Here is a 12568-nt window from a genome sequence, read left to right on the forward strand (position 1 = left end):
CTTGACTGTAAAGGTATATTTCTATACCAGAGTGAAGCATAAGTTTATCCTATAAGATGTCCTAATGCATTCAGATATAAAAAATAGATAGTAGCTTAAAACATCCTTTTGATGTTGCTGTAGTTATAAGAAGTGATTTAAATGTACATCTTTTCTCTCCCTTGAAGATGATGAAGGACCAATTGTGAGCAGTGATTCGGACACCTCACTGATTCTGGCTGTTGAAGTTGGACTTTCTGACATAGAGCTCTCTACTGACCAGGACTGCGAGGAAGTGAAATCCTGAGAAGGATGAATGATGTGGTTCAGACAAGCTCACAGATTAACTGCAAAGTATCTTGTGCATTCAGACAAGAATGATTGTGAGAGCAATAGCGACAATCATTTACTAGACACAAATTGTATAGCATTTGATGTCAATTTTGTTCACAAAGAACCCACAGGCTTATCACTTGCCTCATTCCTACATTCAAACAAGCTGGTAACATGGTTCAGTGGCTGAGCTGAGAAGAAAATAACAATGTATGCTTTTTATTTTAAGTTTCCAATGATAGTCAATGATTTATTTGTGTTTTTAAATTTTATTTTTGTGACTGACACTTGCTTTTCCAGAGTTTGATCCTATGAGGGTTAACAGATTCCTGGAATCAATGCCTCAACACTAAAACATTCAGTTGGTGCTCTTAAGTTGTGAAATGAATTTTAAAGTAGATTCCAAGTTCTGCAGTCTTGTGAATCACTGGCTTTTTTTGTTGTCAGCATTAAGTAAAGTTTATTTGTGCAGTAATTATTCAAAAAAGCAGCTTGCAGATGCAAGAAAGAAGAAACCTGGAAGTTCAGTTGCCATTTCTTGATGTAATTTTGACCATTGGAAGAGTTGGTGATAATATTGCACAGAGATGTTGTCCATAAGCAATATGCTCTGCTGGAGATTTGGATAGAATGAATGTTCCAGTACCAGCCCACTTGCTTTCTATGAATTCATGATAGATTGGGATTTGTGTGTATGATTGACTCTTGACAGCCCCCCCCCCCCCCCACCCCACCAAATCTGTGACATTTTGGCCAGTAACACTGTAGCTGTATAATTGGCCAAATAGGTTAAACGACCAGCTTTATGCCCTTAATGGCTTTTAAGAGATAGGAATCAAAACTAATATTAGTTTTACAGCATACTTTACACCAACTGACCTCTGCCAAAAATGAATTTATGCAATATACTGCTGTACTTCAAAAGAATTTTTTAGTGTTTTATGTAATTTGAATTTTAGTTGCTATGTCATCTATCCAATAATAGCTTTTGTACTTTGAAAATATATGAAAATGTATTAAAATTACAGATCGTTATACAGTACAATCTGAATAAATGACTATTCAAGTCATAGAATTCTACAGCAGCATTTTTGCATATGGATCCTTCCCTTGCAGGAAAGAACCTAGTACTAAAGCATAATGTTATTGCAAATTTATAAGTTCTGTCCAAAAAGAAAGGAAAATTCCTGCAATGTAACAGAGGTTATATATTTTTGAAAGTATTGCTTTTGTTCCATATGTAGATTAATTATTGAGATTAACACATCAAAATAGGGAACCTGATAATTGTAATGCTTTAGAGTAAGTTTAAAAGCCCTGTGGTGATCTTTTGGATCCCAGACATCATCATATAGTTAGTAGGGTTTGTAATTGTTCTGGTACATCTTTTGACTTGGAACAGTACAATAATAGGCGAAGTTGATGATGTATTGATTTGAAAGTTTTGGAGATAGTATTTTGATTGATGTTGAAAGAAAATATCCCCCATGTAGGATTTGAAATATTCTAGAAAGACCATATGGCATAGGAGATGATCAACCTACTCTTTTCTAGTTTAAACTTGATGATGGATGTTAAATGTTTAACTGCTAATAAATTTTGGAACAAATTAAAACATATTTGATAATGAAGTGTGCCTCAGGTTAACTAAGGGGCTGAAGAACTTAAAGGAATTCAATTCATATTTAAGATTGCTTATTACTGACTGGAAAAATATCATACATACATGAAATTCTCAGTCCTAATTGAACAAAATAACAAATCAGAATAGCTATTATCAATACTGTGTCAGCTATTGTTAGTCCTTTTAAATCTCTGTCACACACCATGGGATGAAACTCATCATTGTAAGAAAGAAAATAATTTGAGGTGTTCACCTCTTCTAGAAAATAATATTTTTAAAGAGTCGTGCTGTGCTGTACATTGCTGTTTTCTCCTGTAAAATAGCAAATAGCTATACTGTTTTCCATATTTGAAAAAAATTTGCTAATTTTAATTTGGTATTATGAACAACATTGTATGCATTGCTGAAGTTTTACAGAGTAAGCTTTCTCAAAGTTTGAGTATCTGTATAAGTTTATTATAAGGTTATTATACTAAGTTCTGGTCATTTTCTTGCATTATCATTTTGCACTGAGTTTTATCAAGATCTGCATTCACCTGTGCACCAAGGTTTGTGATTTTCTGCAGGGACTGTTTCCCAAAATGTTCAGCAGGTCACCTATGCAGAGCAATACAGTTTTGGACAATGACTTCTTGTTAAAACAAAGTTTTAATATAAGCATGTGTTAGGATTTTAGGGAGTGAGCTGAAGGCTCAAAGGGTACGTGATTGGGTGAAGAGCAAATGAGTCACTTAAGTGATAGCAATGGTACTGGCTGAGAGGGGTGGTGAAGGCTCTTTAATTGATGATCGAGGACGTAGAATAGAGAAACACAGATCGCAACAAGATGCAGAACATTACAGTTGCTGGAAATTAGAAATAAGAGAGAATGCTGGAAAAACCCAGTGGTTCATGCAGCATCTGAAGAGATGGAAAAAAACTGTTAAAAGTGCAGGCTGATGACTATTGTATCAGAAATTATACAAACGGGGGAAAAAACTGTTATTTTGTCTTTGCTGTTGAGTCTAAGGTCTATATAACGTGCCTAGTTTGAAAAGAAGGTGCATACTTAAAATGTATAAAACTGCACAGTGTAAAGGGGAAAAAAATGAAATGGGAGTTTGATTGAAAGTCTAATAACAGACAACCTGAAGCCCTGCAGACTGAACAGATAAATGCTACAAAACAGTTGCCCAATCCATAGAGGGCTAATTACGGTGCAATAACTTGAAAATAAAGTATAAATGCTACAGCTGGAGGGAGTATTGGGTTCTTGAATGGTGGGAAGGGAAGATGTGAAAGGGCACATGTTGCATCTCCTGCAGTTGCTTGCAAAGTTTCTATGAGAAAGGGAGGGTCTATTGGTGCAGGTGGGAGTGTCAGAGTGAAGACGGGATAGTCCCTTCAAAATACTGGGAGTGGAATAATGTTTAGCACTGATTCTTAAGCAATGGAGAAGTTACTGCAAAGGAAAGGTTGTAGAAGGAAACAAATTTAAACTTGCTTCAGACTCAGTCACAGTAATGTTGAGCTAGACGACCAGAGGAGCTTGTTTGACAGCCAGTTGCACTCATGTCTCCAGAAATGGTTAGCTTAGCTTCAACAATGCTGATATATGTTGCTGTATATAACTCTTAGCCCTATCTAAATGTGGGTTTGATCAAGACTGTATTGATCCACTTAGTCATTCATCTCTTTCAAGCTACAGCTACATTTAATTTTGAGATTCTGTGTAAAGATGTTTGCATCATGTTGACAGCCATCTACCTTTCTGACTACAGGGCCACGAAGTTAATTGTGTCCCTCCCCTTTCACTTCCTTTGCACTTAGACATTTGAGGTGCACTTCAGTGATCTTGGCCTTCTCCAAGAAATGCTGTGTCGTCAAATAGCTTGTGTTCCAAATGACTTTTCTCCTTTGATGTTAGAGCCCTTCACATGCTAAATACCAGCTAAAGAATTAATGCATTCTAAGGATATATGTTTAAGCATTCTACAGTCTTTCTCTTATGAATTATTTTTATTAAGAACTTGCCCCTACATTACACTACTAACACATTCCTTCATAGGAAGGACACGGGAGTGGACAGTTAATAGTAGTTTTGCGAATTTTTGAATAACTCAAAATTGTTCAATCAATTAAAACTACAATCAGTTTTGTACTTCTGGAAAAGCAATTTTCCTTTTAAAATCAACTCAATGCTTTATTTCATATTGAAATTACTGTGATTAAAAGAAAAACAATAAGTTCTGGCCAAGTTGACATTCATTTGGTTTGTATGTAACTTTTTTAAAGCACCTGTTACTACCGTTAGAATGCTAACACTCCAATCATTGGTGTAGTTCAAATCATTGAAACAATTAAATTTTATTTTTTAAATTTATGAATCAAGTTAATTGCAAGAGTTCATTTGAAAATTCACAAGGTAAGCATGAGTTTTACCAGAAAAAAATCATTTCTTTTTTCTATTCAAAAGCAATATAATTCAATTGAAAATGTTCAACCACTGAGCACATAACCTTAATAACTTTTGAACTGTCCATAAAATCGTACTCAGATTTACACGTCGCCTCCATTAGAGTGATGTGGAGACTCAGAGTGGCACTTAGTATCTTAGCAGGTCTGAGATACTTTGGGATCAGTCTCCTGGTGAGTGTATAATAGGTTTTTGAACAGATATTTGTATAATTATGCTGAGTAAAAATTGGGTCACACTTTAGAAGAGAAGAAGTTGAGAATAACTAAGATAAAAAAGACCACAACATTTTCTTGTGACTATACTTCAAACACTTGATTAATCAAGTATGCCCTAAGCAATCTATTTGATTTTCGCAAGAATGCATGAGGATTGTGGCTTACCATAAACTATGACTTGCTGTATTCTGCACATACTTTCTTCTTTAGTATTTGTATGAATAAAAATTCTGATCATGACAAATTTAGGAGAGGCTGTAACAAAGTAATACATTTGTCATAGAGTTGTGCAGCATGGACCAAGTTGCCCAAATGAGCTAGTCCCATTTGCCACATATGCATATAACCCTTTCTTATCCACGTACCTGTCTAAATAACTTTTAAACATTGCGATTGTACCTACCTCCACCACTGTCTGAGAGTTCACTCCACATATCTATCATGGTGTGTATTGAAAAATTTGCCCCTTTAGATTTTTCCACATTCACCTTAAATCTATGTCCTCTAGTTTCAAGCACTTCTACCCTTAGCAATAGCCTGTCCACGTTCATTTGCCCAATCTATAGCTCATGATTTTATATACCTCAACAAGGTCACCCCAGAGCCTCCAACAACAGGGAATAAAGCCCCTGATTGCCCAGTTTCTCCATATAAAGTGTTGGTAACATCTTCGTGAAGCTTCTCTGCATCCTTTTAAGCTTAATAAAAATCCTTTTGTCTGACTGATTTCTGCAATCAATTAAACTGGACAGATGCTTTTGCATTAATTTTGACTTCCTAATTTGTATGTTATCATTTTAAAAATGACTCAATTTAGAAGACATTTTAAAATTCTGAATATAAAGGTTGTGACTAATGTGCTTTATAAGTAATTGGTTGTGGTATTAATTATTAGCTCTTCATTCTTGTATTCTTTGCATAGAAAAGTAATTCTGATCCATTATCTTTTGAATTTGTTTAAAAAGTTTTATTTTTCAAGTATTCTATTTGAATAAATCAGAATAACATTTTTTCTGCCATTTAAATTAATTCCATTTTATGCAACAACATTTTTTTGTTCCAGAAATACTCATGGCATTTCAACGATTCATTCTTCAGATTACTGGCTTTGTCTTCATTATACAATAGGGACTAATTTTACAAAGATGACAAGAAATAAGATTTCAAAGTAAACCCTGAGCTATTTTTTCTGAGCTAAAATAGGTATGAAAAGATACTTTAGTTTACAGTATCATCAAAAATCTGTGGATGTGTGAAATATTTTAAAAAAAGAAATTCTGCAACTATTCCGAATAATCAGAACATGCCAAGGGTACAAGTATAAAGATCAATGGCCATCAATTAGAGTTAGAAAATGTTTTGTCATTTGATCCCTGACATACAGTACAATCACCAACCGTCATTTTCCTTTCTCCTGTTCCTTTCCTTAATTCTTAACTTATTTTTAACTTATTTCAGTTCTAATGAAAGTTGTTTAACTCTCATTCGTACTCCGTGTCTCTGTCTCGCCTTTGCTGCCTGAGTTGCTGAGTAGTTAGCGTTTTCTGTTTTTAATTTCATCATGCTTTTCATTCAGATACTCAATTTTGTGCTTGAGACCATGAAAACAGCACACTAATCGTTTCGTAAGTTTTAAGTTTCAAAAAAATTTACAGTACAGAATATCATTCAGTTTACATTTAATCATCTGATGTTATTAATGTTAGAACTAAAGATTTATGAGTATATCCTTGATAATGCAGTATTGCTCTTAATGTGAATGTTGTATAATTAGTAAACCATTGAGACTCCAACTACTTCTGTCCTACTAAACAGGTTTTCAAATGTCTGAAACCACAGACAATTGCAGGAAATGATCACTGACCATCGTTAAATCCCATCTCAGTGCTTAATACATTCATTAAAAATGAATATTAACAAAATTTATTTTCTGAAAGCCTTCAGTTCTCTAAGATTAAGTCAGAGAATAGTGCTTATGCGAATAGATCAGTTCAGTCCAGTCACCATGGTAGATTATTTTTCTGTGATCCGAGGTAAATGCACAATGTTGAAGGCATTGAAAACAAGTAGAATTCAAAGCACAGATCTCACAACATTGTGTGTATCATAGAAGATCAATTTCTATCCCTATTACTCTCATTTGTTGCCAAAATTCCCAGCCTAAGAAGTGATGCCAATTTCCGCCCTGGTGAGTTGTTGTTTGATTAACTTTGTATGTTGGCTGAAAATCATTCAATAGAATTTCTCACAATGGAATGAATAAATTAGTAATTTATTATAATTACAAGTAGTGAAACCATTGTTTAGGCACAGATTATCCATTGCTCTCTAACAATCTATAATTGGAACATCTATATATGGTTACTGATGACTTGCTTTGGTATTTATTTCTTGAATATTAATCCAGTTTTGATCAAGAGTTACTCTTATGCCTAGCATTTTGTCCTTTCACTGTTTTAAAAAAAATTATTTGTAGTACCATGCAGGAAAGACACCAGCCAGAAGGAAATGATGCTGCCAGATTGAATTGCAGAGGTTCATAGCAGTGATGTGGCAATTTTGTTTGGATGTATCTACCTACCAGTGCTGTGGTTCTCCTTAGTTGTTTACAAGTGACAGATTTTTCAAGAAAATCTACATTTCTTTATCATCAATCAAATGAAGCACTTAGTCTAAAAATGTTGCAGAGGGGCAGTGAGAAAATTTAAAGTGGTAAAATTGAAAAAAAGAGGGATTTTCTCATTGAGCAGGAAGTTGAATTGTACTGATCACACATTTTCAGGGAGCTAGCAAAAGTGACTTTAAAGTGGAGTCAGTTTATAGTGTTAGTTTGCAGTAGAAGTTAGGTGTTAATAACAGACAAATGAGAGGAGGTTGGTCCAGTTTTGTAACGTCATAAGATTTCATTCTTAGTAAACATGCTTAGTATTCACATATTTAAGTTCTTTCAACCTACTGTTTGCCAAAGGTTGTTGAAGCTGTCTTTAAATAGTCCAACTTCTTTCTGACTGTAGCAAAGCAGGGCTGTCCAGTTCCAAGAGTCATTAGTTATGTTATTGCAGAAAGTTTCACTGTTTGCCTTGCATTTAAAGATGTTTTTTGATGCACCTCACTATATTGTCAGGTATGCTGCTATTGGCCTCAGAAACATCAGTCCAATGAAAACATCTATTTTGTTTTATCAATGCTATTCTAACATTTCAAATAACTACTTAGTTTGCTAAGTGTTAATTCAAGCAGCAAATGGATTGTCTGGTGATTACAATAGACTTTTCTAGTTGGCATTTTGCCAGATGCTACAGCTTGCAAAATAATTTTGTAGTATAAAGCTAAAATATGATGCAGTTGTATTAGTTATAATGCATTTACTCTAAACATTTTCTTTTATAAATAGTGTTGCAATTATTTTATATTTGAAGTGGGTTTGTTATTGCTGAAGTAAACTGTTTGTTTCTTCTCCATAATGCACTTTATATAGCCTGAAAAAGAGGGCATCCATGGATGTTACTGGGAAAAACAGATTGGTCTGATGCAGTCAATAATAAAGCATTTATTGTTTGACATTACTTGCTTCAACATTGACTTGATGCTTGTGTGAAGGGGAGGGGTTAAATTCAAATGAACAAATAATATTCATTAGCCTATTATTTTGTTACAAAACTATTATGTTTTGCTGTGTTCATATGTACTAGGTAAGGTGATGCAACCATGAAAGATCAAACAAAAGATCAGTGGGCTCCAATAAATTTTAATTGAATGGTTTTAAGGAGTGAGTCATGTTTGTTTCTTTATTAATCAGATTAGTGCTGATTTTCCAAGAACTTTCATTGTCCAACCTTCCTATTCTGGGCACCTCTGCAGAATTTTGTGATTGTGAAGAGGGACATTATGGTGCTGAGAAACAGAAAATTATTTTTCGTTCAGTTACCACACACATGATTTGTGGCGCACTTTTTAACAATACTTCCAGTTTTAAGAAGTAGTCAAGATCTCTCTATATTGTGATTATAGAGGCTTTTTTCTTCTGAGAGGTGGCAAGATTCCAACCCTGATGAAGGGTCTCGGCCCAAAACGTCAACTGTACTCTTTTTCCTTAGATGCTGCCTGGCCTGTTGAGTTCCTCCAACATTTTGCGTGCGTTGCTTGGATTTCCAGCATCTGCAGATTTTCTCTTGTTTGTGATTAAATATTTCAGTTGGAATTGCCACTAGTAGTAAGTAGGTTGCATTTTATGTTGTCATTTACAAAAGAATAAGATTAATCAGTATTCTCTTACATTTCCTAAAAAATTAAGTATTCTTGCTATGTAAAATATTTTCTGATTGCCACTGTGAAAAGTTCTGATGCCTATTTTTGGTGAGTAAAGTATCCAGTGAAAGGATATTCTTATCTGAATGCCAAAAACTAGAATCTTCCAAAAGCATAGAGTGCTTCTACATGTTCATTCATAAATCAGCTCGAGAATGAAGCTGTATGTCATTGCATTTTTTTTATGCTTGCCCTAGAACATAGAGGGTAAAACTGCCATGCAGAATGTGAGAATGTAGCCTGAGCTAATAGTTTGACTTTGACACAAAATCACATTTTCAAAGACCTCATTCTTTGCATGAAATGTGAATCAAAGATGTCTTTAACCAGGAGGTGTTGTAAGATACATGATCCCAGAAATTCCAACACCTCAAAAAATGTGCACTTCAGTTGATCTGGGGTAGTTACTTGCTGGGGGATAAGGGAGCAATTTTCTTACTTGCATGATATGCAAGGTCAGCCCGTAAGAGTTATACATATCTGGTCTTCAGCAAAACAATGCAATTTTGAGAACTGTGACCTTACAATTGTGCTTATCTGTGGCTTATGCTCTTAAAGTTATGATTTACTGTTGCTTAATATAAATGGCCTCAAACAGCATAACCTTCCAAGTATGATCACTCAGACACTGGGGCTTTATGATAACAGAAGTTTTCTCCACTCGGGAGACTGGGATTACTGTGGCTCTTTAACAATCAAGTTGGCCTTTCTCACTGTAAGAACTGCTTTGCTGGTCAAGACCTATTCAATTCTTTCAGCATTTACACATTTCAACATTGTGGTAGTGGCATGAAAACTAATGCTAATATTATAAATATTGTCCCAATGTAATAACAACAATAGTACTTTGAAGTAGAAGTGCTTCCATACAAATGCAAATTGATATGTTTAATTTATTCCTAGTAAAGATAATCTGCTTTGCTTTTCATTGTCTCTGTTGATATGGTCCTATGTACCTTCATACAGCATAGGTTTTAAACTGGCTGACCAAATGACTCTTGTTCAGTTATTGTCAAATGCTGGTATTAATAAAATGCATCCCTGACATTCAGACAAGTGCAGACCTCATTGTTAGTTGTGTCAGAGAGCAAAAGAGTTGCATCAAGGTTTCATCAAGTTGAACTTGAAATACTAAAATGCTGCCTAACTTACTGAATTGTCCCAGCATTTTCTATTTTTGTTCATTTTGCCACATTGCCATTTTGCTTTTAGACTTCTATTCCATGAGTTTCTGTGGACCTTAGCGGTGTCCAGACATTCACTGACTTGGTACTACTAATTTTTCAGCAATTGCATGGTGGTGAAGTAATTACAGATGTGGAGCCATTTGAATGATTCTTCCGTTCAGAAGTGTCCCTAATACCCACTTTCAACATCCAGATGCTTCTTAAATGTATCCAGGGATTTTGTCATGGCCTTTCCACCAGTATTAGCCATTCCTCAGATGAAGAGCAAAGTCATCAGTTCCAACATTATCATTTACTAGTTTAGATCTGTGTTTCTGAGCCAAATCCCAGCATTTATCCTTTCTATTAGGTACTAAATTAAATAATGTCCAGAGTTCAATTAATCCTTGAGTGTTTGACACGATGTAGGCTACACATACAGTTTGTGCTATCCACTTACAGTTTTTCAGTGACCAGCCTGTGGAAGCTGTCAATGTTCTCAGCTTCACTCCTGGCCATGGGCTCTGTCATGGCTGTTCTGATCTTGGACACATTTGGTCCTTTGTGGAATTGATATTGAAGCCCTATGTTGTTGAGTGCCATCAAGTCATTGTTGACTCACGGTAACACTATGAATGGTGGAGTTGTCCATAGGGTTTTCGTGACAAGATACGGAATCAGACCTCTCTTCTGAGAAGATACTGCGGCTGTCCAGGTTGGGACCTGGCCGGATTCAAACTTGGGACCATATGCCTCAAATTCCATACTGATGCCACTACATCACAGATTCTACCACACCACTGGCCAGCCCTAAGCTGTATGTACCCCCTGACAATTTACTGCTGTTGTGAGCATTGTGCCATGTAGTGAATTATGAGAAAGAGAGGTCTATTGATGACTGTCATATAACATGTATAGCTTCCAGTTCCAGGATTTGGATGTTGCTAAATTATTATCAGTGTTGAAGGTTATATAGGGCCATTTTGAATGGGATGAAAACAGAAAGCGTTAAATGTGAATCTTGAATCTAAAATGTTAATTTTCTTTTTTTCAAAAAATGCTATCTGAACTACTGGGTGTTTTGAACAATTTCAGTTAAAGCAAATTTAGATTTTGATTTTCACCCTGAAATGGGAGCTGACCGGCTAAATGGATAAGCAATGGAGAAATCTATGCCAATAAAGGCATTAAATTTGTCAAAGCAAGTTGTACTGAAAGGTTTCTAGCCTGAAACATTTAACACTCCTTTTCTCTAAATGGATGTTATTGAACTACCCAAGGATTTCCAAAACGTTCATTAGACCATGGGCACCACCGTAGCATGGCAGTTAGCATGACACTGTTACAGTTTGGAGCTTTCCGGAGTTTGGAGTTCAATTCCAGTGCTGTCTTGAAGGAGTCTGTACATCGTCCCTGAGAGAAATGATTCTTAAGGAGTCCATTTAGAATGTGCTGACACAGAAAGAACGTGCAAAGCAACTTGCAGGGCAACGTATAAACCAAATTGCAAAATCAGGATGAAACAATAGCTTGCTGATTAAAGAAGCGATACGGGTAACAGGAAGACATGCTTAACGGTTGAACAATAACGGTGTTAATGCGCTGAGGCTGATAAGTGGGCCAAAGGGTAATCACATTTGTAATTTTGTAATGAGATTAAGGAAGAATGTCTGCACCTCACATGGGTGCAACTCACAAAGTCGTAAACAAGTAGGGTATAAAAAAAACTGTGCAAAGTGTAATTCGGCACTCAATCTAGCAGGAGCTGGTTGGGTCCGACTCTGCAGACTCGAAAAATAAAGTTTACCGTTCTGCAAATTGCTGAGACTCAGTGTGTTTCTGACAGTCCCCATGGAACACACGTTTTGTTCCGGGTGTTCCAGTTTCCTCTCACAGTCCAAAGATGTACTGAGGCAGGTTAATTGGTCATTGTAAATTGTCCCATGATTAGGTTAGGGTTAGTCGGGTTCATCAGGAGTTGCTGGGGCAGCATGACTCGAAGGGCCAGAAGGGCCTACTCTGTGCTGTATTGCTAAATAAATAAGTTAATGAAGCAATCAGAGGTGGCTGGGACTAAAAAGCCGTGATCACATTGCAGTTTAAATAATACATCAAATTCTGGCCACTAGGACGGACACTTGACCCAGTGGTCTAACATGCACAGAAACCGGAGGAACTAGGGTCATCTTCTGGAAATATGAAAATGAAAGTTGAAAACCCTCGAGCAGAAGACATCGTTTTTGCCTGTGGTTGCTATTTTAATTCAAGTTTAGCAATAAATATATGCCAACGCAATTTTAACACACCTTGTTGCAAGTGCCATTACTTTAATGAAATCCAGCTTCTGAATATTACTTCTGTATTCAAAGCAGTCATTGTCCAAAGGTTCACATGTGTTCATAGGTACTGCTGTATTTCTTCAGAGTAACAGCTTGAATCTTTTTTCTCTACCAGCATGGATATCCTCCTATGACTGTGCTTAGAA

General features: G+C 35.8%; 1 protein-coding gene across 1 annotated transcript in view; it reads left to right on the forward strand.

Moving 5' to 3' along the window:
• rnf150a (ring finger protein 150a) overlaps nt 1-8375 on the forward strand; it is a 104467-nt gene extending 96092 nt beyond the window's left edge. The window contains exon 7 of the mRNA XM_059965154.1: nt 168-8375. Within this exon, the coding sequence (XP_059821137.1) occupies nt 168-286 (119 nt within the window). The 3' untranslated portion in view covers nt 287-8375. The remainder of the gene's footprint in view (nt 1-167) is intronic.
• The last annotated feature ends 4193 nt before the right edge of the window (nt 8376-12568 follow it).

The sequence above is a fragment of the Hypanus sabinus genome, chromosome 3 (genome assembly GCF_030144855.1).
Source record: "Hypanus sabinus isolate sHypSab1 chromosome 3, sHypSab1.hap1, whole genome shotgun sequence".
Classification (NCBI taxonomy): domain Eukaryota; kingdom Metazoa; phylum Chordata; class Chondrichthyes; order Myliobatiformes; family Dasyatidae; genus Hypanus; species Hypanus sabinus.